Source organism: Fringilla coelebs (genome assembly GCF_963513975.1).
Source record: "Fringilla coelebs genome assembly, chromosome: 28".
Taxonomy (NCBI): Eukaryota; Metazoa; Chordata; class Aves; order Passeriformes; family Fringillidae; genus Fringilla; species Fringilla coelebs.
This window is the reverse complement of record NC_140054.1, coordinates 5,550,682-5,577,273: the sequence shown is the minus strand read 5'-3', so window position 1 is coordinate 5,577,273 and position 26,592 is coordinate 5,550,682. Positions and strand designations below refer to the sequence as shown.

The window sequence follows — 26,592 nt, the reverse complement described above, 5'->3', positions numbered from 1 at the left end:
AAAAAAAGGGGAAATACCAGCTGGTCGGCATGCTGCTTCTGCAGGACGTCCCGTTTGAAATCCTTTACGGACACTGAGCCCAGCTTGTCCTCCACCTCAGCCAGCCAGTTGAGCACTTCCACCTCCTCCTCCCCAAAAATCCTGGCGTTGGCCAGAGCCTGGTCCAGCAGTGCTGCCTTGCGGCTGCACCGCTCCTGGACCTCACCGTAGCGGCTCTGCAGAGCCTCTAATTTCTCTGCCAGCAGCCTCTGCTCAGCAGCACAGCTCAGGGAGGACAGGGACTGCCCGACCCCCAGCGCCCGAGACACGTCGGTGGAGTGGCTCTCTATGTCCTCCTCGAGAGCCTGAATGGTGGAGGGTAGAATGGACAACAGAAAGGGGTAGGGGGGAAAAAAAAATGAGTGGAGAATGAGGAAAATGAAATAAACGCAACTTAAAAGGGGGAATGCAACAATGGACGTAACTGAAAAATGGAGGAGACGTAAAAGCCACCCCTGAATGGGTAAACTGAGGAGAAATTCAAAAGAAACACATGAATGGGAATGGTTTTTTCTATCCAAATCTGCTGGGAGGTGCAAGGACACCAGTTTAATGTTTACCCACGCTGGTGGGTCAGGGCTTGCAGCCTTCTCTGTACATAAAACAGCCTGGATAACTCCTCCAGTCCTTGTTTGTGCCAAAAACCTCTCTGGTTGTGGTGGAAACAACACCACTGGAGCGGGACCTGACTCCAACCACCTCCATCCTGCTCCTGCACAGGTCCTACCTTGTGGCGGCTGATCTGCTGCTGGATTTTGGCAGTCTGGGTGCCAATGGGCTCAGAGTTGGCCAGTTTCTTCTCTGTCACCGACAGCCAGTCGGACACAGGCTCCGTGGTCTCGTGGAACTGCTTTGCCAGCACCAAGATATCCTCCAGCTGCTTCTGCCTATAAAAAGGAATCATAAAATTAGAAAGAAATAATTGTTCAAGGCCAGGTTGGAGCGACCTGGTGTGGGGGAAGGTGTCCCTGCTCGCAGCAGGGGGTTGGAACAAGATGGTTTTTCAGGTCCACTCCAACCAAAACCAGTCTGTGATTCTTTAAGTCAGTGGAAACACTAAGGAGCAGCTCCCAGCTGGAGCCAGACATGGGAAGCAGCTTCAGGTATTTGGAGGAAGCAGCTCTGTTCAGAGCAAGGTGAGACACCATTGTCAGGCAAAGATAAAAATCAATGTGGAGGAACTGCAAAATAAGCTTTTCCTGCAGCTGTGCCTTTAGTTTATTGCCCTGTGAAGGCAGCAGAAGGGCTTCCCCATTGTGCAGCTTTTCATGAAACAGTTTGAGATGGAAAGGACCTTGAAGATCATTTAGTTCCATTTGCTCCATCCCTATCACTGTCTTGGAGATCCCTCAGCTTGTGGCCAGGCTCTTGGTCTTTCAGAGCTTCTGGTGAAAGACAATCCTGGATGGACAGTCCTGGATGGACAGTCCAGCTTGTTGGCAATGATTAAAACGATGGAGAAAGGTCCGATGTGGCCTCAGAAGTGACTTCATGACCTCAAACATCAGCTTAGGTAGAAATAAGTAACTCATAAACAAGATTCTGGCAGCATAAAGGTGTCAACAGGATGTTGCTAAACGTTAAAGCTTACAGGAATAAAAATAACATCCCTCCCCTGCAGGGAAATTATTTAATCTCAGCTCTTCCTTGCCATTGTAAACCACTGCTATCAGCACCAGCTCAGCCAGCCTTTGACTCCTCACGTTCTCCAGCTGTTTCCAGGATGTATCTGCACCGAAATCTCCGCCAGCTCCCCGAGCACTGTCCCCCCAGCTCTGGGGCACGGTGCCCCGTGGGATGAGCCATTCCCAGTGCCCCTCACCTGGCAGCTGCCCTGCCCAGCAGCCCTGCCCAGCGCCGGGCCAGGCTCTCCAGCTGCCCCACGATCTTGTCCCGGTCCGCGGGCTCGGCCGACTGCGCGATCCGGTCGCCCTCCGCCTGGATCATCTCCACCGTGGCTTTGCGATCGTCCAGGAGGCGCTGGAGCAGCTGGGGGGAGGCAAAAGTTACCAGGTTGGGGCAGCAGAACCAAAACCCAGCCCTTGGAGGGGTCACATCTCTAATTGTGGCTCAGTGCTGGGCTGAGATCGGGCCCAGCCCAGGGGCACGGCTCCGCCTTCAAAACCAGTTCAAAAAATTAGAGAGTTATTGTTATATTATATTACATTATAATAATCACATGCTTTGATTTGGGCAGCCCTGAAGTGGTCAGACAGCTGGATAGGGCGATCATTGTAGGTCCCATCCCACTGAGCTTTCTATTCTATTCTATTCTATTCTATTCTATTCTATTCTATTCTATTCTATTCTATTCTATTCTATTCTATTCTATTCTATTCCATTCCATTCCATTCCATTCCATTCCATTCCATTCCATTCCATTCCATTCTCCTTTCCCTTTTCATTTCCCCTTCCCTCCCCTACACTACTCAAACCACTTCTGTGCCAGAAGAGTTTTCCAAGTCTTTCCCACCAACCCCCTCCAACTTATCAAGTCTTTAACTTCCACTTGAAGCACATTTCCTCTTCCAACCTCCACACGTCAGGCCAAGCCTGGGTAAGAATTCATTTCTAAAATATTTCCCCACGACCACACTTGACCTCCCCTCCTCCCGCTCCGAGGGCAGGCGCCGACCCCGGGCTGTTATCTCAGCAAACAGCGGCACACCTTGGGGCTGCTCTCACACTTTGTAACGTTCCCTTTGTCCAAACACCCAAACCAGGCCCTGCACCACCACCAGCTCGCTCCTGACACGGCAGAATTATCGGCACAAAGCAAAACTCAGGGCTGGGAAAACACGGCCGAGCAGCAAAACCAACTTCAAGAGGCAGCGGGACAAGGAAGGGACGCGGTGATTTAGGGGATGGAGATCCTTGAGTGTGGGCAAAGTGTTCATTACACTGGGATGTGAGGAACTGAGATCCACCAGGAGAGAAGTATGGACATCCCAGCTGGACCCCCAGAATACTGCCTGGTTGTCCTGAGCTCCCCCTCCCAGCGGTCACTCACCTTCTGCTCTTGGATCTGGGCTTTCACCACCTTGTACTCAGCAGAGGGAGGTTTCTGGTTGGAGATGAGCTCCTCGGTGTCTGCCAGCCAGCTCAGCAGCGGCTCCAGGGCATCCTGGAACTTCCCGCAGTGCAACAGGGCCTCCTGCAGCTGGGCCACTCGCTGGGCCACCTGCACCCCAAAAATAACCCCGCTGCAGTGTCAGGCACCAGAGCCTCAGCTCCCTGCCCGTGAGCCCCAGAAAAACCAGGGGCAGCCCCTCCCCGTGCTCCCACCTTCTTGTTGAGGGTGTTCCAGCGAGTGTTGATTTCTTCCATGTCATGCTCCAGCCCTTGCACATCACAGTTTTTCCCGGCACTTTGGATGAGCCCCTGACCAACTCCATTGACTTGTTGCAGCTTTAGCTGGAGGGGATCCACTTGCTCCTTCTGGAATTGCTGTGGGGTGGAAAAGGTGGGAGAGAAAAGGTGATTTATAAGCTGTGAGCTGCTCTTCCAGCCACTCAGTCTTTCCATGGATACAACAGGCTTTCCCCTCTAGGGAAGGCACAGTAGCCACTTGCACTGATTTTATTGGAATTGTGCAAGTTTGTCTAAACTCCTCCCTTGCCTTGACCTAGTGACACAGATGTCACAGGAATCTGCTGGTTTGGAGCACAACTCAGGGTCTATCCACACCCACCTCTGGTTTTAAATGAGTAAATCCCATTTTTTCCTGGGAAAAGCACTGGAGTGAGGTAAAAAGAGAAAACTGAGGAAGAAATGAGAGCATCGGCTCCGACTCGCCATCAGATTGGGAAATAATGCTCCTGGGGAAAAACCCCAAGCAATTCTCACAGTGAAGCTATTGAGAACAGAGACCTGACATCATATGAGTTTTGTTAACCACGAAATTACAGGCAGCGAGGAGCTCGCTGCATTTCGAAAGACAAAGGCAATAGGCAATTAATGTGCGAGTCGTTTACCACGGATTTGGCACGGTCCTGCCTGGGAATCCTGTGGGGAAAAGCTTTCTAAACCAAAAAAGATTTGATAGGGAAGGGGGAGGAGAGCGAATGAAGCTCCCCATTGTCAGCAGAGGCAGCAGGGAGAATCCTGTTTCTCCAGAGGAGATAAATGCTCTTTATCAGAGCTGGGGATCTGCTGGAACCACGCGCTGCCCCTGCACCGTCCCTCTGCAGTCCTTCCCCACCAGTCCCAAGGGACAAGCCTGCCCTGTCCCCCACAGCAAACACCCCAAAAATTGGGAGATTGGGAGCAGATTCCTGGCTGGCTCTGCTCCCCTGGCCCAGGAGCCCATGCAGAGCACGGGTCACCCCGCAGCCGGCGCTGGGCAGCAGCAGAGCCCTTGGCCCTGTCACAGCATTGGGAAGCAGAGGGGATGGCAAGCAGCCACCTGCTCCCTGTGCCCAAGAATGCACGGGCACTGCCTGCACTGAAAAATTCCCACTTGGATGCAAGATCTCCCCCAGCAGAGCAGCAGCTCGTGGAGGACACGGCTCTCTGCGCCCGGCAATCGCTTTGCTCCGGAGGAGCACCGAGCAAAACCCCCTAAAAACACCAAAATCCTCCAAAACACACAGGCACAGCTCCCAGCCTGAGCGAGAGGCACTGCTTTGACTTCCCCTGCCTTGTTTCCAAAGGAAAAAAAAGCTACTTTTTCCCAGCAGAGCTCAGGAACCGGAGGGCAGGGAGGTCCCTCCAGGACATGAGCGAAGGGTGAGCTGGCAGACACTGTCCAGAGCTGTTTGCTCATGGAGAACTCTGCCACGGTTATAAGAAATAAATGAGGACTTGGAATCACCAATTCCTGGGCTGTTCTCCTGTTACTGTTTATATATGGAGCTGCTGGCTACAAGAGCCAAACCCACAAAAGGATCAGGCTGATAAGCCTGGCATGCCAGGCTGGTCCGAGCTCTCCATGTACTGCAAAACAAACTCCAAAGGAGCCAGGCAGGGAGGGAGCCCTGTGGAAAAGCCTGGATGATCCAACCAGGGGTACCTGCAACACAGGTATCAGCCAGCCTGAGAGCCTGAACTGCCTGAGGAGCCTGACAAAAATAATCCCAGCAACAGCCTGAGGGTGAGCGTGTCCAACACACTTGTTTTCCTTTGCTCATAAAAGATTCCAGTGATTTAGCTCATTAACCTCACTGTGACTCAGCTTGGAAACAAATATTTAACGACTCCCCTTTGCTGTGGAGCAAGGTGTCCTGCCTTGGGGAAGAGCTGGACAGACATTTTGGGAGAGCAGAAGGACATCTGCTCCACCACACCTCCTCCTCACTCCCAGAAAGGATTCCCAAAGCACCCCTTTGCTTTCTGCTTCCCTCATCTCCCTTAACCCCTCTGCTGCTGGATGTGGAATTCTAGGAGGCATCTCCAGCAATGCTTGGAGCAAGGGGAAGGTTTGTGGGGTTAACAGTCAGAGGTGCTGAACCTAAAATAAGGATCCCCCTCACTGAATTTCAAGCAACAGAAACAACCATGGCAAGGACCCAATGGTTTCTTCCCTCACCCAGGTCCCCTCTGGGTGTCCCAGCCCGTGCTCACGTGGACCCCCACGTGAAACCACCTCTCCAAGCCCCTCCACGTGCGTATCTCAAAGGGGTGGTACAGCCCAAGGGATGAGTAATTGCCACCAAATCGGGATTTTTGGTGCTGACTAACTTCTGATGTCTCCTTAGTGATATTTCTCCTATTCCAGATGGCAGGAAATCAGCGCTGGGCTGTGGGAACTCCAGCACCGAGGTCTCTCCAGGCAAGAGCCACGAGCAACACAAATCCCCAAACACCAGAGAGAATCTGAGCCCCTTCCCAAGCACCTTCTGAGCCTCAGCACCTCAATGCTCACAGGAAAAACTACAGACAGCGATGACTGCACGGGGCAGGAATTGCTTGCACTTAATTCATTTCACAGGTTTCTCTTTCCTGATATATTTTCTGCTTCAAAGATGGGAACTCCCTGCCAGGAGCCAGCGAGAGAAGGTTTTTCTAAAGTCCGTGATTTCCATCTGAGTGACCACAATGTACTTTAATAAGCCAAAAAAGTGTAAGTCAACATTTCAGGTCATCGAGCAGCGAGAATCTTTTGCCTCCCTTACTTACACAATCACACAATTCCCCCCCACCCCCCCCCCCCAAAAAAAAAACTTTTTTGCCTGCCAAATTCAAGCTGATCTCAGGAGGGAGAAGGCCATTTGGAAGCCCAGATCGTGCGTTACTGAGTGGGCTCCCACCTCCCACCCATCCCTGGAGTGCAAAATAAAGCGAATTCTGCGCCTGGAGCCCCGGCTGCGGGAGCCTGAGCAACAAATACCTCGTTATCTGGAACGAATCCATCTGGGAGAGCTGGGGGCCCTTCTGCCATGGCAGCGGCGCCGAGGGGTCCCTCTGTGCCCCGTGTCCCCTGTCCCTCGCTGGGACAGAGGGAAAGGGCACCCCCACAGCTGCGGGGACGGAGGGGACCCCCCCTCAACGCAGCCCTGGGGAGGGTTTGTGCCCTGGCTGCTGTGGCAAAGGGGGTCCCCAGCAGCTCTGGGGTGGTGGGGCCTTCTGGGAGGGGTGAGAAGGCACCAGGGGGACCCTCCCAAGCTGCCACCCCTGCTGCAGGTAAGCTCCCAACGGGGTCATCCTCCAAAGCCACCACTTCAGCAGGCAGGTGCTCCAGGACGGGTGGCACGACCACGATGGCAAAGTCATCTGTATCCCCCAAGGACACCACCAATGGCACGGGGTCACCACCGAGGTCCCTGGCACCCGAGGAGAGTGGCTCAGCTGCTGCTGCTGGTGGCAAAGTGGCATCAGGCACATCAGCAAAGGGTGGTGGGGCTTCCAGAAGCTCCTCCACCATCAAGGGCATGGCAGTGGTGGTGGCTCCTGGAGGTTCCTCAGCATCCATGGTAGGATCCCCGGTGGCTGGTGGCACCCCCTGAGCCTGGGGCTCCAGGACAGCCACATCTCCTGCTGTAAGTGGGTGGGCTGGAGCAGAAAGCTCCCCAAAATCCCAGGGGATGGCAGACCCTGCAATGGACAGTGTGCCAGGAAGGTCTTCAGGGGTGGCTGAGCTGGCAGGACATGGGACCTCCCAGCTGGGGGCAAACAACAAGTCCACATCTCCTGGCTGCAGGATGGCTGCTGGTGTCCCCCCATGTGTGACAGCCACCTCCACGGGGCACCCCTCTGTGTGGGCAGCCCCTTCCAGAGACAGGGCACGGCCCAGGGAAACCATTTCCCATGGGAGGTCCTCAGCAGGCACTGGGAATGTTGTCGGAGCCTTGGAGCCTGGCTCTGATGCAGAGCCAGCGTGGAAAGGCAGCAGAGAACCACAGCAAACATCCCCACTCCCTGCTGGACGAGTCCAGCCCTCAGCTCCACTCCCTGATCCCAAATCTGCGGCTTCATCCTCAGAAACCAGTTCTGGGACATCCCAGTTGGCGACCTCAGTCCTTCCAGGCAGAAGGTGATGGGTCCTGAAGGGATCCATGCCCTCAACACCAGCCTGGCTGTGCCGTGGGGGGGACCCCAGCTCCTCCATCACTGGGGCTGGGGGCTGGCAGGGGGACACTCGGCCAGGACAGGTCCCCTCGGGAAGCAAGTCTTGGTTATCTTCACCCCACCCCACTGGAGCACTGGGGTACTCATCTCCCTCCAGTCCAGCAGCTGGATGTGCCCCTGTGCCAGGACACGTCACCCCAGCAGCCACAAACTCCGGGTCCACGAGGGGGTCAGGATCAGCCTCCCCCAGCAGCGCTGGGGAGCACTCCAGGAGGGACCCCAGCCCTGCCATGGCCACGGGGCTGGGGGAGGCCCCTCCATCCGAGTCCGTGGGGGTGACAGCCAAGGTGTCCCTTTCTGAGAAGGGCTCTGTCAAGGGCTCCAGCGTGCTCAGCACCTGGGAGCTGCAGGTGACATCAAAGTCCTCCAGATCTGACACAACAGCAGAGTCTGAGGCGCTGATATCCAAGGGGACCCTGTGCTGACCCCCTTCAACCACCAACCCGGCCAGTTTGGCCGAATCTGTGTCCAGCCCCTCTGAGTCCATTGGGGACATTTGAATCTCCAGGCAGCTGGGGACAGCTCCACCACCCCCGTCCTCATTCAGGCACTGCTCTTCCAGCTCCAGGAACATCTGCACCGAGTCCGTGTCGGACAGCTCGGGGCCCGTGGGGCTGGCTGAGCGCTCCAAAACTGGAGCAAAGTCCTCAACCCCACATTGCACCGCCACGTCCTCCGTGCAGCACGCAGTGCCACCACCCCCAGGGGACGTGCAGGACCGGGAAGTCCCCGGGCTGGGGGCAGAGCCATCTTCCGGAGCAGTGGATTGTTCCCTTTCTTCAGAAATATCTGCCAAGCAACAGCTCCTCTTCTCCTCTGCCACCAGAACAGCCTTTCCTCTCTCTGACAGCGTCGCCTCCTCCCACTCCTCCATCATCACCCAGCGCTCGTCCTCCTCAAATCTCAGCTCAGACTCCGTTTTCTCCCTGAGATTGGAGGTGATGAGAATATCCAGTCCCGTATCCAGCAGCTCTTCACTAAGGCACGGAGAGAGGTTCACGTTCTCCACTGTAGAGTCCGACTCGGAGGCCTCCAGGGTCTCCTGGTGCCCATCGTTGAAGTTCCCCCTGATGAAATTCTTCCTGGCTCGTGGCCAGGTGGCACTGGGCAGCCGGCGGGCCCTGGCCAGGTCCCTGACACAGCCGTCACCGGCGTTCAGCAGGGCCTGGCGCTCATCCCGGGGACCACCGTAGCCATCCACGCTGAACTGCTTGGCCCCCAGCGCCTCCGCCGTGCCGGATGACTTGGAGACGTGCTCCAAGGTGAGAGACTCCGACATGGGCTCGCCGTGCTCGGGCTGGCCCGGCGGCTCGGCCAGCATGGCGCTGGAATCCCGCTTATCCCGCAGGGAAGGGTTGGAAGCGCCGGCCTCCGACACCTCGCTGAGCGAAGCACCCATCCTTTCGGCAAACTCGGTGAAGTTGGGAGGCATGAAGGACTTCCAGGAGCGCCGGTTGACGTTCTCCTTCTTCTCGGGGTTGGGTCGCCGCTTTGGCGGAGCCGGCGCCGGCTTGGAGACGTCGCTGCTGAGCTTCAGCTGGTCGAAGATGACTCGCTCATCCAGCTTCTTGGGCTCCGGTGGCCTGGACTCGAAGACGTTGGCAGCTCCCAGAGTCCCGTTGCTGGAGATGGTGCTGCCATCCCCCTTGCCCAGGGTGCTCTTGGAGAGCTGGTTGAGCTTCGATCCCTGATCGATCTGCTCGTTAATTCTCATCGTGTCGTATATCGATCTCTGGGGCACGTAGCAATCCTCTATATAACCATCCTCATCCTCGCCCTTCCCCAGGCAAGTGCGGTTCTGCCGTAAACAGTCTGGCCGGCTCAGTGGTTTGCCCATACTCTCGTCCTTATGGATGAAGGAACCACCCCGGCAACCTTTCGCCCGCCACGGCAGGAAGCATCACACGGCCAGCAGGTCCCAAACCCGCCGCCGGGGCAGCCTCTAATCCCAAAGTGACACTACGGGGATGGGAAGGGGGACCGGCAGCACCGCGCCGGCTCAGCAGCCCGAGCGGCAGTGCCGAGCAGTGAAACAACCCATCTCATCCCCCCGGCCCCCCTAAAAAACCCCATCCATCAGCGGATCGGCCAAAATCCAACAGCTCCGGTAAAATATTCCAAGCGGTTCGCGACAGAAACGGCGGAAGAGTTTGAAGCTCTTAAATTATCCCGTCCGTCCTTCTTTACTAACAAAGGCACCGCTTGTCCCGGCCGCTCCCGGCTGGCAGGGGCGAGCGGCTCCGCGCGTTTTCTGCCCAGCTCCGAGAGCCGTGCAAGTCCAGCTGGTCCGAATTAGCCTCTCCCCCCGACTCTCGTGTTTTCATTTGAACCGAGCTTGTCAGCGGATATTCGTACAACTTTAAACACAGGAAGTTCTTCATTCAGGGCAAACTCGGAGGTTTCCTGTCTCAAAAACATGATGGCATTGTCGCTGCCGTCACCTCGCCCGGTGCCACCGGCAGTGGCGGAATCCCCAAAATCCAGTCGGGTGGGTGCGCGGCGGTGGCGGCACGGCCGCGGAGTCCGGAGGTGGAGGAAGGCTGCTGGGTCTTCGCTTTTTTTTTTTTTTTTTGCTTTCTCCCCAGGGGAAAAAAAAAAAAATTGGCTATAAAACGCATCCAAAAATGGCAAAGGGACGGAGCCGGGATGGAATCCCCTGAGTTGCCTCCGGGAGCCGACGGGGGGGACGGGGAGCAGCCGCGGCTGGAGGCGGCTGTTGCCGCTGCTGCTGCTGCTTCTTCTTCTTCCTCCTCCTCCTCGTCCTGCTGCTGCCGGCCCCGCTCGCACTAACTTTCCCGGCGGCCGGTGTCGGGCTGCGGCGGCTCCGCGCCACCGGGCGGCCCGGCCATGGCGGGGCGGGGGGCGGCGGGGCGGGCGCGGGGCCGGTACCGGCGGCGATGCGGGGCGGACCGGGGCGGGCACACACACACACACACCCCGGGGCCGCCCTCCCGTTCCCCTTCCCCGCCGCTCTCGCCCCTTTTGTGCGCGGTTCAGCGGCCGGGCCGGGGGCGGGGGGCTCCGCGCCGCCCCCGCGGGCAGCCCCCGGCCGGCGCGGCGGGATGCATGGCCGCTGCCTTCCTCCTCCTCCTCCTCCTCCTGTTCCCGCTCGTCCTCCCGTTCCCGGCCGCCGCCGCCCGCTCTCCTTCCCGCCGGCGGAACAAAAGGCCGAGCCGCGCAGGCCGCCGCACGCCCCGGCCCCGCCGCCGCCGCCAGCACCGGCTCCCGCGGAGCTCCAGCCCCGGCGGAGGGCGGGGGGACGCGGGGGCGGGCGGGGGGCGGCGCCGCGGGGCGGGGCGGCAGCGCCGGGGCCGCCCCCTCCCCGAGCGCCGCGGTGCCTCCCGCACCCCCCCGCACCGACCCCCCCGGCGGCCCCGGGAAGGGGGCACCGGAGCGCGACCCGGCTGGGGAGCGGGGGGGATGCTCGGAGGCAGCGCGGGGGTGGTCCCCGCCCGCCCCGCCGGGGATGGCCCCTCCTCCGGGGGGAGGCGGCAGCCCCCGACAAAGAGCAGCAACGCCCTGGCTCGGCGGCGGCTCCGGCTCCGGCTCCCGCCGCCACCGGCCCCGCTGCCCCGGCCCTTTGTCCGCTCTTCCCCGAGCCGGAGCTGGCAGGGAGATGGCAACCCCGCCACGCATCGGGTGTCCCTGTTCCTCACACCCGCCCTCGCACAAAGAACCGAGTTTCGAATTCACCGGAGAAACGCGCCCGGAACACCCCCTAAGTACCAATTTTACATCCCCCCATCGCTCTGCCAAAAAGCCACCCGCAACTCGCCACCGTTCCCCTCAACCACTGCAGGCTCTTTTCGTAAAAATCGTGATTTTTATAGCCACAGCTCTTGGGTAGCATCCTGCTCCTCCCATCCTGAGTCCTGTCACCCTCTTTTCCTCCCCCAAAACCCTTGGGTTTAAGAGATGGGGAACATTGGAAGTGGGGAGGGAGGCAGCCCGGGTGCGTGAATCACCGCTGCGAAGTGATGCTGAGGGAAGTCACAGACTTGGGAGAGAAAACAGGAGGGTTGGGAACAGCCTCCACGCATCTCCAGGCAACAACCCGCCCCACCAGCCACCCGGCCTGCTACTTTGGGATGAATTATGGCATCGGGATAAAAATACAAGGTGTTTAATACAGAAAAACGTGCAGCATTGCACTCCAAAAGCACCGACACGGGGAGAATCAGACCTCGGTCTGTGCCTTGCTGTGCCACAGCTTCACCAAAAGCCTTCCCACCTGGTCGTGGAGAGCCAGGGCCAAGGAAGATGAAATCCCGAATGTTTTTTGATGCACTGCCATCCTGAAAACACCGAGGCTTTGCCAAAGTCATGGTATGATATCCCCAAGCTCTCAGCCCCTGCATCCCCACGTCCCGACACCGACTGCTCATGCAGCAGCTCCAGCACGGCATTCCCAAAGCTTTGTTTTGCTTTGGAGAGATGGGATCGGATGTTTTGTGGAAGGGGAGGGGTCGGGGGGAATTGCCCATTAAATGGCCCCAAGTGCTCCTCGGATGGGGATTTTTGCACAGTGGGAAACCTTTGGAACCCCTTTTTCCCACCATCAAATACAACCAAGGGAAAGAGCGGGAGGCGGGGAGGGAGTGGGGATCTGGGAGGGGATTCCAAACATCCCCCAGGGAGCCCCTCTGCCCATCCAGGCCATGTCCCCTCCGCGTCCCCCCGAGCCCTCCCGGACAGACAGCCGGACATTCATCCCCGCAGCCTCCTCCAAGCCCCAGCTGCCAACACTGCCAGAGCGTCCCAACGCCTGGATTTTTCCCCTTGGCGGGGGACAGCGCAGCTCCTGGTCGCTGCTATTAATCCAGAGCAGCTGAAACAACAAGAGGACAACGGGGCCGTGCCAGCATCGCCGGCCCGGCTGCTCCGCTACCACCTTGGCCGGGAGCTGCCGGAGCCGCACCGTTACCGCTCCGGGGCCCCTCCGCCAGGAATCCCAGGCATCCGGGCTGGGGCGAGGAGGCTTTTTTGTTCCACTGCGAAGAAGGAACGATCTCCCTCCCTCTCTCTCTCTCTCTCTCTCGACGTGGAGCTGCCCCGTTTCACAGCCAGAAATTCTTTTCCCATTTCCTCACCGAATCACGTGCCAGGAGCGAGCCGAGTCTTCCTCACACATTCCCCCCCACCAATAATTTCTGAAATCATTAGGGAAATACTGGGCAGGGATGAAAGCCAATTGAAAACCCAAAGATCCCAGCCACAGCTCCTGCAGGTTCCTCAAATCACGGCTTTAAGCCTCCAAGTGCCACCCCGGCGATGGGGACAGGAGCCAAGCAGTGCTGGGAATTGCAAGGTCAGGGCTTTGCTCGAGCTTTGTGTCGGTGCAAGGGATGGATGTGGAAGGACATGCAGGTCCTGCCTGATTTTTGTCCTTTCTGCTGTTTCCAAGTGACCACCAAGACCCCTGATCTGGCTTTTGCTCAATCCCCAAACCTCCCACAAACAGCTCCTGTCACCTGGACCCACCCCAGGCCATGTCCTGCAGATAAAACCCCCTCAGCTAAAACCCACCCAGAGGCTTTCCAAGACCTGTCACAGGCTGATGTCACCCTGGCTATGGCTGTGCTGCATCCTGCCACCTCTGCCACCACTGTTTACATGGCACAGCACTCTTTGGAAACCAATGTATTTTTAGCTTTCTTTTAATGCATCTCAGCAGCTGGAAGCGAGGGCCTGTTTTATGTGACGAGCCAGAGAGATCAGAGGCAGCTCAAGATCTCTGATGGATGGGTCATTTATGAGATCAGGGGTCTTCTTCACCCTCAAAGCTTCTTTAAAGTTCACCTTGGTGCCCTGGGAGTGCAGGCTGGATGGAGAAGAGCTCCTAGCTTGGCACTATGAGCTTTGTCCCTACAGGTCTTGCTGATGTCATAAAACAGAATAGTTTGTGTTGGAAGGGCAGGAAAACTCATCTCATCCCACTCCCTGCTCTGGGCAGGGACATTTTCCACTAGACCAGCCTGCTCCAGGCTGGCCTTGAGGGATGGGCAGCCACAGATTCTCTGGGCAAACCTGCTCCCTGTGTCTGACACCGTGTGGGCCCCCGTGTCCCCCAGATGTGACTCCACCAGTGCCACCCCTGGGCTGGGACACTGTGCCACGTCCAAGCAAGGCAGAGTGGATAACCCCCAGTGCCTCCAGCCTGACAGAAGGACTGAGGGCGCATTCCACCCTCCCTCAGACGCTGCAATAAAAGCACAGAGCCAAATCAAGCACACACAAAATCTCCCTTAGAAACGGCGCTTTAGGTTGCGCTGGGATTTTTTAGCAGAGGATTCATGTTTTTTAAAGCCTTTGCTGCGTTTGTCAGAGGGTCAGAGGCACTTCTTTCTTTCCCTCTTGCTCTCCTCCTAATTCATTCCTTTTCCCAAATCTTTGTGATTGCCATTCCAGCTCCTGATCCAGGCAGGAGCACTGGGGCTATTCCCACCCCGCTGCTCTGCTCTGGGTGCTCCCTGATCCCTTTGGCTCACAGCTGACTTCAAACCAACCTCACACCAGGGCTCTGCCACCACTCCATCCCTCTTCAAAGGCTACAGCTGCTCGGGATGCAGGGAGCCAGCACATCCTTAAATCAGCCATTTGGAACCTGTTCATTCAGGGCTGTGGGAGGAAACCTCAGCAGGCTCTGTGGGGGTCTGCACCTCCACAGGGAAAGTTTTAGGAAGAGGTTAAAATCCAACCTCCCAGAGAAACCTCCTGCACTTTGGATGTGGATGCAGTGAGTGCTATGCAAAAAAAAAAAAAAAAAAAAAAAAAAAATTAAACTAATTTTGCTCTTCCAAGAGTGCAGGAGCTGCGCTGCAGCGCTTTCCCTGCAAGGCAGCTAATCTAGATGTTGGTATAAATAATTCTCCAGAACGAAGCCTGGGGCCCACGTGTTCCAGCAGAGCTCAGGCACAGCCCCACAGCACTCAGCGTTCCCATGGAACCCCCAGAGCACCCCAAAACTCCCTGGCAGCAGCCTGAGATGGGGCTGTGAGACAAGGGTAGAGCCCCGTGGCAGGGCCCTCGCGGGCAGGAGGTGAAAGCTGCTGAAATGCCCATTTTTGTCCTCAGCTGCTGCATTTCTCTGCAAATTGAAGCACCCTGGGCATCCCACTGCCCACAAAATGCAGAAGCTGCCCCCCAGAGCAAAGGGGGACAACAGGGACGGGGTGATTACCAAACTGTCCTGAGGTTCTTTAGGAAGTGAGGTAAGTGTGTTACCATCCTGAGAATCCTCTTGATGGGAGACATCTAAACCGCTCCTTCAGCAGGAGAATTGGCAATTGTTCTTGAAAGGCTGCAGTGACTAATCCAAGCCTGAGTCCTTCCCTGCTTGCTCCAGACCCACTGGCCACAGTCCCTCCCTTCCCAAGCCTGCCTTGGATGCTGTGGGTGCTGGGAATGTCCCCACAGATCCCCCCCCTTCCATGGCTGCATCCTGCCAGGACCAGGCTCCTCTCCCTCCTCTGCTCAGCCCTTGCAGACAAAAACCTTCCCATCTCCTCCTCCCTCGGATCCTCAGCTCTCCTGGTCTTATGCAAAGCTGGTATTTTTAGTTATCTCCTGGAAACACTGGGAAGTGTCACCACCACCAGCTAACGAGTGCTCTGGGGAGAGGACATTCCTCCGGCCATCTCCCTGGGCTCAGACCTGGCAGGGTCACCAAAGCATCTGCAAGTGGGTGGCTTTTGGAGCACTGACCCAAGGCAGCTCCTGAAAGGCACCATTTGATCACAGCCTGATTGTTGAAAAGAAAAGGAAAGGAGGAGGGGAAGAAAAAAAAAAGAAGAAAAAAAAAAAGCTACGATTTGGTCGATCTCAGCAACTCTTGGCTTAATTCACTCTTGTTCTCAGGATCAGGGGAGCCTCTGCTGACACGTCAAGGTCAAAGCCCACCCGTGGTTTGCTGATGAACCGGCACACCAGCAGCACTCCCTCTAGGAAGGAGGAGCTCCAGGGCTACCTTTGCTCTTCCCTCACTGCTAAAATTGACTCCCAAGGAGTGAGGAGGTTGCCAAGGCCGCTGGTGCTCCTGTGCAAGCACAAGGTGGCCAGGTTAGAAATGCACCCAGCCCCACCAGGGCTCTGCAGCTTGGGCCACTCTGCCTGGCCAGGCTCGGTGACAGCCCTGTCACCCAGCTCAGCCCCTGCTTATCACCCCCACTTACCACCCCCTTCCCCAGCGAGGGGAGATGGTGCCTTTAAGGCAGCTTAACAGCTGTCAGAGAGGAGGCATTTCTGCCTGTGCTGCTGATGCTGAAAATACAAGCCAGAGATACTTTAAGTAGGTCTGGAAAGCGTTCAACGAGAAGACACCGTCACGCAGCCTGTCCCCACTCCCAGCCCCGTCCCACCCAGCTGCTCCCAGCTCCACGACTGTCGGGAGCCACACGCATTCCTCCGGGGGCACACAAGGGTTAAAAATACCCTGGGCCAGCCTGGGGCACGGCAAGTGGCAGAGGAGTCCCTTCCCTGCCACATCCCATTCTCAGAAACCCACCTCCCCTCGCCCACCTGCCGGGGGCTTGGCTGTTTGATGGGGTGTGGAGGGCTCAAAAAAGCCACCCTGGAGGCGTGGGCTGGGTGACCACTTGTCCTGGCTGAGGACCACTCCTGTCCTGGATAAGGACCACTCCTGTCCTGCCTGAGGACCACTCCTGTCCTGGATAAGGACCACTCCTGTCCTGCCTGAGGACCACTCCTGTCCTGCCTAAGGACCACTCCTGTCCTGGCTGAGAACCACTCCTGTCCTGCCTGAGGATCACTCCTGTCCTGCCTGAGGACCACTCATGTCCTGCTGCCTCCAGAAGTCAGGGCTTTGAGCATCAGTACCTTGTGCCATCAGCACATGGAGTCGCTCCTGCTCTCCAGTCCAGCCCTGCAATCCCAAAATGGGATGCTGCTTTTCCTCTGGTCTCCTTAGGAGGGCTGGAATGAGGGGATCTTTAAGGTGCCTTCCAACTCAAACCATTCTCTGATCTCCAAGAGCAGCTCTGCAGCTCTGCAGTCCCAGGGAGAACCACAAAATCACTGAGGCTGGAAAAGCACCTCAAGATCACCCTACAAAGGAAGGTCACAAAATGCCACTGAGCAGCACAAACATCAAACCTAAATGGGCTGAAACTTCTTGGGGGAGAAACCCAAATTCTGATCCTCCTGCAAAATACTGCAGGATGAAAACACTGCAGGATGCTGGCCAGTGTCCATCCCATCCCATCCCATCCCATCCCAAATGGCTCATGGGGTCACATCAGTGGCAGCCCCATCACCCTCAGGCAGTGACACCTCAGAGGAACCCAGGGACACTTCTGACAGCACTCTTGAGTCAGCTCCCAGGTGGAAAGGTCGGGGAATTACGAGTCCTAAATGAAGTGCTGAGAGAAGCTGACACTGCCCAGGCAGGAAGGGGGCAGGAGGAGGGCACAGGAGCCTGCGTGGGCTCCCCAGCCCTGGCCAGCTGCTGCCTTCTCCCAGGGAGGGCCTGGAGCAGGGTCAGACAGCACCACTGGAAGGGCCAGATGAGTAATTCTGGTCTGTGCATCACCACTCCCAGGATTTTTTTCCTGATTTTTTTTTTTTTTATTGAAGCAGACAAAGAGGGTGCTGGAGGCACAATGGCTGTGTGGGCCCTGGCCGACCTGACCTACTCTGAAATAAAGCACTGAGGCTTCAGTTACTGCTGTCTAGGGATTCTCCCTCCCCCTCTTCATCATCCAGCATTAAACCTTTATTGGTGTGACACAGCACTGCCAGAGTTCACTGCACTGAGCAACTCCAGTTCCCAAAAACACCAGGATCCCAAAATCCTATCTCCTTCCTCCTCTGCCTTGGCAGAGCCATCACCCACGGAAGGCTGGATGTGGGAGACCCCCTCCTGCTCCTCCCTGAGCAACCCCAGATTCCAAAAACCTCCCCAAAAACACCAGGAAGAGCGTCAGGATCCCAAAATCCCATCTCCTTCCTCCTCTGCCTTGCCTGAGCCATCACCCATGGAAGGCTGGATGTGGGAGACCCCCTCCTGCTCCTCCCTCCTCTCTGGGGTGGGGTTTAATTAACTCGGGGATAAACAGCCCGGCTGTGCCAGCTGGGCAGGTCCTGGCTCGCCACATTCCTGTGCCCTGCCCCAGCGCCACCGAGCTCAGCTGTGGTGACAGCAGGAGCCACCAGCCAAGCACAGACACCTCACCAGGTGTGTCCCCCCCCTCCTCAGCCAACTGCACCTGCAGCCACCCCAAAGTGATGGGGACCTTTGGTTGGGTTAAATTTGATGCTTTTTTTCCCCCCTTGGGTTTGGTTTTGGGGGAATTCTTGCAGGAATCCCCCGTGGCTGTTGAGCACAGCTGGGAAGGAATGCGGGGTTGATCCTGCTCTCATCTTCCTCACGGGGACAAAGTGTCCCCTGGCACGATACACAGCTGAGATTCTTCCTGGAGGAAATGCCCACAGAAGCTTTGGCTGCTTCATCCCTGGAAGAGTTCAAGGACAGGTTGGGCAGGGCTTGGAGCAACCTGGGGGAGTGGAAGGTGTCCCTGCCCCTTCTCACCCAAACCATTCCATGATTCCATGCCTGGGGAGGCACCAGCATCCTCCCTCCTGAGCACTGCAAGGCAGAGAACCCAAAAACCCCTGCCAGCTGACCCAGGGCTGAGCTTGAACGCTGTGAATTTCGTAGGTGAAGTGTGACAAGGTGAGGGGTTTGTCCAAAAACAACAAAGAGGGATCAAAGGGGGTCCCAGCTCAGAGCTGCCAACGCCAAGCACCAGCCACGCTTTGAAACCCAAGTTCAAAATCCACTGTGTAAAAGATAAACAAAAGCCAGGCTTAAGCTTGCTTAGCCAGGAGGCCAAGCTACCCCAGCACAGATGTCTCCCCTAAAACACCCAAGAATTTGAATCCATCAGCTGAGTTCTGATGGGTTCTCCTTGGCCAGACAGGACAAGCCCACGCCTGGGGCTTTCTGGCACCCAACCAGCAAACCTCACCTCTGCTTCTTCAGTGTCTCAAGGAGGATGAGCCATTTGCACTGAGCAGCACAAGCTCCATCCCATTAGTTTCACCATTTTTGGGGTGAAGAGCTCTCACTTTTAGGGTCTTCCAGCTGATCAGGGGCTGCTCATGATGGAGACAAAGCAATGCAGAAATGCCCTCTGCCTTCACATGAGTGACCCCCCTGTCTCATCTGTACCTGGGGAATCATTTCCCTGGGGAATTCTGCTGCTTGCCAAACTGAATCCACAGAGCTGTTATGTTTAGAAACATCTCAACTGTAGCTCATTTGATTCCAGTCATTAAAATTTAATATTAGAGCGTAAGCTTTGAGAAACCTGAGCTGACAGCAGAGACAGTGGAGGGGGAAGAAGTGCCCCAGCCTGGAAACTCCTACGAGCAGCTCTGGCTGCTGCCTGGCACTTGTCCCTCGTGCTGAAGAGCCCAGCTTGGCTGTGTGGAGCTCAGCACAAAGGTTCTCCTGACTTTTAGCACCTTTTTACACAAAACACAGGCTCCTCAGAGAGGCAGCAATGGAACCAGAGCCGCTTGGGTTAAACCCCTGCTGGAGATCAGGAGTTCAAGATGAGGTTCCTTTGCTCTGACAGCTCCACATGAGCTGAAGCCATGTTATTTCTTCTGTGGCACAGCTGGATCCGAAGCGATCCATGGGGATGTCCATATAAGCACAGGCTCCAAACCACAGAAATGCCTTTCAGCTGCACTTGATCTCACCAGAAAACTCAGGGCTCAATCTGATGACCCCTAAAGTCCCCTCCAGATGGGCTTTCTTAACAATCCTGCTACAACCAACCAGTCCCTGCCTGGTTTTCCCACACTCCCAGACCTCCAGCTCCACCCTGGATCGTTGTCCTGGCTCCTGATGGCCGTGGGAGCTGGTGAGGATCTGTCCCCAAAATCACATTTTGCCGAAGCAAAAAATCCCCTGCCGCAAACAAAGCTTCCCCCTGAGCATGGTCTGACAGCTGCTTCCCAGCCTCCTGCCTGGGAGGAACCCAGCCAGGAGGAAAACTTACAGCAGGAGAGGGCTCATCCATCCCAAAGCCAGGATTAGTCCCTCTGTGACCTGGGAAAGGGGCTGGGGGGGGATAGAGAGGAAATGCACAAATGGCAGTTTTCCAAAAGTTAAGGAGGTTGTGGCCTTTTGGGGAAAGAAAAGGGAAAAGAAAAATACATGGGAAGCTTCAAATGTGAGCTGCTTCCAAAGTCATCCGTTCCCAGCCTCCACCAGAGCCTTCAATGTGTCTCCTTTATTAAAATCTGGACACAATGAGTCCAGAAGTGCCCACCTTTGTCAGGGCTCTATTGGCAACTTGCCTGGAGCCCCGGGGGCCATGCCTAATTTGCATCTCATTTACACAGATGTTCATTAAAATTAATGCCTTAAGACATAATATCTGCCTGCATTTGAGCCTTCTGGACAGACAGAGCGCGACCGCTCCCGGAGAGCCCCCGTCACCCCATCCCTCACCCCGTCCTCCCCCCAGGGCACTGCCAGCACCAGGAGCTCCTCTGCTCCACCAGGACGCTCTGGGCACGCCCCTGGTTTGCAATCCAAGGAGGGCAAGAGTTGTGATGTTGTCTTAGAGAGAGAATTTGTTGGGAAATCAAAGACGACGCAAGCAGGGGCAGCCCCCCGAGCTGCCCCCAGAGCACGAGCCAGGCTCTTCTGCAGCTCTCCCTCCAGTTCCACGTGCAGAGCAGGATCTGGGACTGAATTCCCCTCAGGTAGGAGCAGAAGGTGAAGCTTTGCCAAGATCAGCTCTGCAACCTTTAGGATTTGTGCAGAAATCCCTGGGGATTGCAGGAGGAATGAAGGAATGCTGCTGTAACCACGATTGCTCCATCCTCCCCTCCATCCTGCGCTCCTGCTTCTCCCCCATTTCACAGCAAAACCTTCCCACCACTGCTGCCACTTTCACTCTCCCACCCACAAAAGCCCCAACTGCTCCTGGTGGCCAGGGAATGACTCTTGGTAAGGACACCTCAGCCCCCCAAACCCCTGGGCTCAGGTCACCCATGCCTCAAAGGGTCATCCTCAAGGTCACTGAGCTGTGGACCACGTGCAAAGCCCACAGTGGGTTAAGCTGCTCCTGCCCAGTCTGGGTTTTGTCATTGCTCCTAATGAGAGCTGCTCAGCTGGGAATAATCCCAGGAAAGGTTCACTGGTTTTAAGGACCAAAACCTCCTTTTTGGATATAATTGTTCCAAGTGACTCTGTGGTGTTTAATGGTGATTTAAATCCTTCCCATAGACATCAGCTCAAAGCAAATTGCCCAACACAAGCAACACCATCAGGTGAGGTTAAATTTGTCCCATAAATACACTTCAGCTCTTTTTTTTTCTTTTTTTTTTTTGGATAGGCAAACACCAAACCAGAAACACCTTGTCCTGGTGAAGGTTTCACAGAGCTGCTCAAGTGGTGGAACGGGATCAATTAGCCATGAGATGAAAAGTAAATGGCTGTAAAACTGCCTCTCCCTCCCACCCCCCCATTAATGCCAGGAAACAAGCAGCCAGATGTAAATCAGCCCAATCATCAACTCCTGAGCACATCAGGAATAGAAGTTTCACAGCAAGAGAATTTCTAAGCCGTGTTAATATAATTAATGGAGTGTAACAGCATGACCCAACATCATAATACTGTATAGAAATATATCAAACACACTCCAACTCTTCCCTCTCTCAGTGCTTCATGCAAGCCTTGATGGTCTCCATCAGCTCCTTGCTGGAAATGTGAACAGCCACATAAAACTTCACCTTGCTTTTATTTCCTGGGTGCACTCCTTGTCTCACAGCTTATCTGTGCCTCTTTCTGCACCCAAGGATCCCAAAATGGATGTGATGTGTGACCCAGATGGAGTGAACAACAAACAGAACAGCAGGCCAGGCAGAGCCAGACCTACAGGATGACCTGATGTGGACTAGACTCTCAAATGGTGCAAATTCACAGCTCAGGTGGACTCAAATCCCTCCCTTCCTCCCCCAAAATCGAAATGCCACCCACCTCTAGCAGCCCACGAGCCGCTGGCACGCCAGCATCACCCATCACAGGACAACAGGGATTTTCCTGCCAACCCCAGAATCTCTCCACACCTTTTCACCACAGACTATCAAGTCCACCAGCAGGATCTCACATCCTCCAGAGCGAGGACATTTCAGTACAAACCCACTCACAAATCACAGCAACAAAAACCACGGAGACGCCGCGGCTTGAAACCCACCGAAAAAACAAAAAAACAACCGCAACGCCAAAAAACACTTTTAAAAAACCCCAAAAAACCAAACCATGACGGAATCCAACTCACCTTGAAGTCTGCCAGCTGCTGGTTGATGGTTTCCACCTCCGTGCCCACCACCCACTGCAGGGCCTCGTTCTCCTCGGCCGCCGTGGTCATGAGGCTCAGCTCCTTCAGGCGGCCGTAGAAGTCCTCGACGCGGGACAGCGTGGTCTCCACCTGCTCCTGCCGGTTCCTGCCCCTCTCTGTCAGCTTGCTGCACTGCTTGTTGAGCGTCTCCAGCTCCCTCTTCAGCCCCAGCAGGTCGGGGCTGCCCTCGTCCTCCAGCATTTTCTTGCACTCGCCCTCGGAGGATTCGATGTCGCACTTCAGCCGCTGGAGCTTGCCCAGGAAGGCGCGCACGTCCTCGGCCTGGGACTGCAGGCTGTCAGAGTCCCTCCCGATGGAGCCCATGCTGTCCAGCTCATCATCCAGATCTGCCAGCTGGGAGAACATCTCCCTGACCCTGCTGTTGAACTGGCCGATCCCTTCCAGCTTGCTCTCCATGAGAGCGCAGCAATCGTTGACTTTCTGCTTCACGGCTTTGAAGTCCTGCTGAGCCGCCTCAGCTTGGCCGAGGAGCTGGGAGCAGTCAGATCCATCTGGAGCATCTTCTACCAGACCCTGAGTGAGGTTTTTCAGATAATCCACCTGTGGCTCCAGGGCCTGCAGCACCTCCTGCTGTGCCCTGAGCTTCTCCAAATTCTTGTTGCTGCAGGCTTGTGGCCCCAGAGCATCGTAGATCTCCAGCTGGTGCTTCGCCCCTTCCAGCTTCTTTTCGATGTTCTTGAAGCTCTCCTGGAACTCCTTGAGCCTCTGGGACATTTCTTCGATGGAGCCAGTCTTGGTTTGCAGCTCTTCTGTGATGGCATCCATCTTCTGGTTGATGGCGGCCTTCTCGTCCCGGATGTCATCCTCGTCCGTCTGGGAAGCGTCCGTCAGGATGTCAGCAGCGCTGTTGAGCATCTCCAGCAGGGACCGGCGCTTCTCCACGTCACTCAGCATGGCCTTGGACCTCAGGAGAGTGGCCTCCAGCTGCACTGGATCCAGGGTTACCTCCAGCTCTGCCATCCTCACCCTGCAGTCCTCCACCCAGGGCAGGAGGTCGTCGGCGTGCCGCTGGTACTTCTGAGCTTTCTGCAGGCAGTCCTTGAGCTTGGAGTGCCTGTCAGCAGCCTGCTTGCTGAGCTCCTCCCAGTGTGTTTTGAGGCTCACCAGCTGGTTCTGCAGAGTGGTCTTCTCCTCCCCAGGCTGGACTGACAGCAGCAAAGATTCTCCCTCGGCCACAATCATCTCGTAGGAGCCGCTGTGTTGGTTGAGGCTCTTCTGGAACTCTTCTTGCTCCTGGATCTGGCTCTGCAGCCTCTCCAGTTTAGCAGAGATGGGTTGGCTCTGGGCTTGCTGGCACCTTTTGTCATCCAGCCAGGTCCTGAGTTCGTCAAACATGTGCTGGAACTGCTGGGAGCTGGCGAGCGCAGTCTGCAGCCGGTTCATCCGGTCGGCTGCAACGGCAACGAGATTAGGAGGCGACAATTAAACTCAAATCAAATAAGCAAAGTGCAATTATTTAAAATCATCTCAGATGCACCAACTGTGTTTTGATTAACAGGAAGGAGCTTTCCATTGCATCACCAGCCTTTTTTCCTTAACTGATTCATAAATTTCTTAAGTAGTAAGAGGCAGCGGTAATGCAGAAGTCTCAGCTCTCCTCTAAATGTAAACTCTGAGAAGCCAAGATCAGAGGGTGGCCACTGGGGTTTCTTCATGCTCCAATCTGAATTTAGGAACCTGGTTTTTCCCAAGCATGTGCCACCCTGCTTGGTGAAGAGTCACATCAGCGGGGCTAAACGCCTCTGCTCCCTCTCCAGGTATTTCTGGAGTTGGAACTCTCCCGTGCTTGGTGCCACACAAAACACCCATGAAGAACCCTAAAAAGTGATAAATGGTGCTTCTCCTATTATTTTCATAAACCCAGTGGTGGGAGAGCTCTTTGGCACAGAGCAGGGGTGCAGCTTGACATCCTAACATCTCAAGCAACTCCTCCTCTATCTCACCTGCCAGGTCTTCCAGCCCTTTGAGGGGAAGTGCCACCGTCTCCAGACGTTTCCTCAGCTCATCTTTGAGGTACTGCTCCCCAATCAGGACGGAGAGGTCATCACAGAGGGTCTGAGCCTCTGAGATCTCCTCTTCCAGCTGCTCCAGGTCCGAGCGGATCTCGCTGGTCTCCTCCAGCTGCTGTTTGACAGCATCAGGCTGGGTGCTGATGGCAGACTGGCTGCTCAGGCGCTGCCCAACAGCCTTCACCTTCTCTGAGAGGCCCTGGAGAAGCTCCTGGTACTGGGTGCTCTTTACTATGGCCTGGTCAATCTGGCTGGAGCGGGAGTTGAGGCGCTCGGTGAGCTCGGACCATTTCTGGTTGACCCCTTGGAGCTCATCCTGCACCTGGCTGGTGGATGGGGAAACATCTCCAGGGCCAGTCAGGATGCTCTGGGCTGCCTGGTTGAGCTGCTCGTGCTGCTGTCGGCGAGCTTCGAATTCCTTCAGCATAAACTGCAACAGAAATAACATTAAAATGTTTGCATAAAACTGACAGCTCCGAGTACACACAGTCAAAACAAACCAGGCTTCCAGGGGCTTTATCCAGCCCATGGGATCAGCAGGAACAGGCCCTGGGGTGGGACAGCAGTTGGGCTGGGTAGCCCAGGATTTACTGTGACCTTGGGAGTTAAAAAGCTGGGACGGGTCTGTGACTCCAGGACTTTGCTCTCTCTCTTATTTGTCTTATAATGCAGCATAAACCACTTAGATGGGATGAAAATCTAATTATCTCCACTGGGGCTTTTTGGCTTCATGATGTGGCTGCTTACAGCCATGTTAGGATTTGGAAGCAGGAGCAGTGGAAGGGCCAGGCTGGCAGGCAGAGGGGCAGCATCAGCGAGTCCTGCAGAGCGTCAGCACAGGCAATAGAGCAATTTCACTCTCCAAGAGGGGCCAGGTGATTCACTGCTGAGTCAATCCAGTGCAAGAAGGGAGCTCAGCACTGCACCCTTTCCAAGTTACTCACAGCAGTTTGGGCTCAGCGGGGTTTGGAGGATTTGGGAGAGGAGCCACGAGGAGCACTCACAAGACCAGCACAACCTTTGGGCTCAGCGGGGTTTGGAGGACTTGGGAGAGGAGCCATGAGGTCTCTGAGCACTCACTGCACCTCAGAATTGCTCACAAGCCCAGCACAACCCTTCCACCTCCCTCCTGGGCGAGACGCTCTCCTCCATGCTGCACCCACCCCTCTCACCTGCACCTGCTGCTTCTGAGCACTCAGCATGTTGGGGTCGATGGAGAGGGGGCCCAGCACGCTCATCATCAGCTCCTTCTCCATCAGCCAGGGCCTCAGCTGTGCCTCTGTGGCTTGGAACGTGGCCAGCTGGGTTGCTGACTCCTCCAGCTTCTGCTGCCGTGCAGCCGTGGCCTGGCTGGCCCTCTCCCACCTGCAATCTGAAGCACCACCTCTGTTGGTTGTGGTCAAGCTCCTGGCCAGCCCACCCCTCCATCACCAAGGTTGTTTTCCCCCTCTCTGTGGTTTTCACCATGGGAAATTTCTGTTTTCCAATAAAACTAGGCTGGCTCTATCCACTCTCCATCTAAGAAGCCATTCCCCAAATCCAGTGGCTTTCTCCTAGGAGCTCCTGGAAGCTCTTAGGAGAAAACCCTGCAAGCAGGATTTCTGTGCTCTAGTCACTGCTGCCACCTCACACCCCTGGCCTGATAAATGAGGATGCTCTGGTGTGTACCTGTCCTCACACAGCACACTCAGATCTCCTCAATGGAGCCAACACGTTCCTGCCACTTCAAAGGAGGGAATCTCTGGGCTTCTTTTTGAGCACACAGCCTTGTTTAGTCAACACTTAATTACCTAGGGTAGCCTCACTAATGACTAGAATTTTATATCAAGCAGTGAAGCTTTTAATCAAAACAATCAACCTGTGCTGCTAACACATTCCCCCCCCCCCTTTTTTTTTTTTTTTTAAGAAGCAATTTAGGAGGCAATCCTTTAAAAATCCACATCCATCACAGAGATCCCATTAATCAAGACAGTGCTCATCTCAGGAACACCTTCCACACCAGACAGCTCAGAGATAGGTTTGCTATTTACTGAATTTTAATTAGAAGTGACTCTGCTCTAGCGTGACTTTGGGATTGCCCCTCGCTCCTGAGCCACGTCTAACGTGATGTTTGGAGACAGAAGCCTCATTAATGCTCCAGGCACTTACTCAGGTCCTCCTGCATCTTCTTCCAGTTCGCTGCTTCTGGGGAATCTGGATATTTCTCCAGCAAGCCAGAAAGTGCTTCCTTTACCTTCTGGATCTTCCCAGAATTCTGTTCCAATTCAGCCAGAAATGCCTGGAAAAGAATGATTTGAATTTCCTCAGGTGCAGGGCAAAAGAATCGATGAGTTGGAACGAAGCAGCACCTACAAGCTGGAGCTGGATGATTTCTCTTCTTTGCTCTTTAGTTCAATCAATTTTTTAGCACTATTGTGACCTAACTTGGCTGCAAGGGCAGGGAAAGGCTGGGAATCGCTTTCCAGGAGAAGTTGGAGTGACTCAGCAGCAAGGGCTCCAAATAATCTCTTTTTCCCCTCAGCCTGACATCAACAGGTCTAAAAGCAAAGGGGAACTTTGGGCTGCTGCTCCATGAATCT

General features: G+C 55.6%; 2 protein-coding genes across 9 annotated transcripts in view; both read right to left on the bottom strand.

The window, feature by feature from the left end:
* Window positions 1-26,592, bottom strand: part of MACF1 (microtubule actin crosslinking factor 1) — a 131,661-nt gene that overhangs the window by 29,445 nt on the left and 75,624 nt on the right. For all 8 annotated transcript variants that reach the window (XM_084222735.1, XM_084222739.1, XM_084222741.1 and 5 more), the window contains 9 exons: window positions 26,162-26,291; window positions 25,186-25,385; window positions 23,948-24,443; window positions 21,924-23,395; window positions 3,325-3,486; window positions 3,050-3,220; window positions 1,862-2,028; window positions 767-926; window positions 18-344 (listed from right to left, as the gene is read on the bottom strand). In XM_084222735.1, coding sequence (XP_084078861.1) covers window positions 18-344; window positions 767-926; window positions 1,862-2,028; window positions 3,050-3,220; window positions 3,325-3,486; window positions 21,924-23,395; window positions 23,948-24,443; window positions 25,186-25,385; window positions 26,162-26,291 — 3,285 coding nt within the window. The remainder of the gene's footprint in view (window positions 1-17; window positions 345-766; window positions 927-1,861; window positions 2,029-3,049; window positions 3,221-3,324; window positions 3,487-21,923; window positions 23,396-23,947; window positions 24,444-25,185; window positions 25,386-26,161; window positions 26,292-26,592) is intronic.
* LOC311163690 (uncharacterized protein) lies at window positions 5,763-10,659 on the bottom strand. The gene has a single exon (XM_084222742.1). It carries the CDS (start codon window positions 9,440-9,442, stop codon window positions 6,269-6,271), a length of 3,174 nt encoding a protein of 1,057 aa, XP_084078868.1. The 5' UTR covers window positions 9,443-10,659; the 3' UTR covers window positions 5,763-6,268.

What these genes read in the sequence shown, in the direction of transcription:
- LOC311163690 (XM_084222742.1), bottom strand. Translation starts at nt 9,442, where the DNA reads ATGGGCAAACCACTGAGCCGGCCAGACTGTTTACGGCAGAACCGCACT.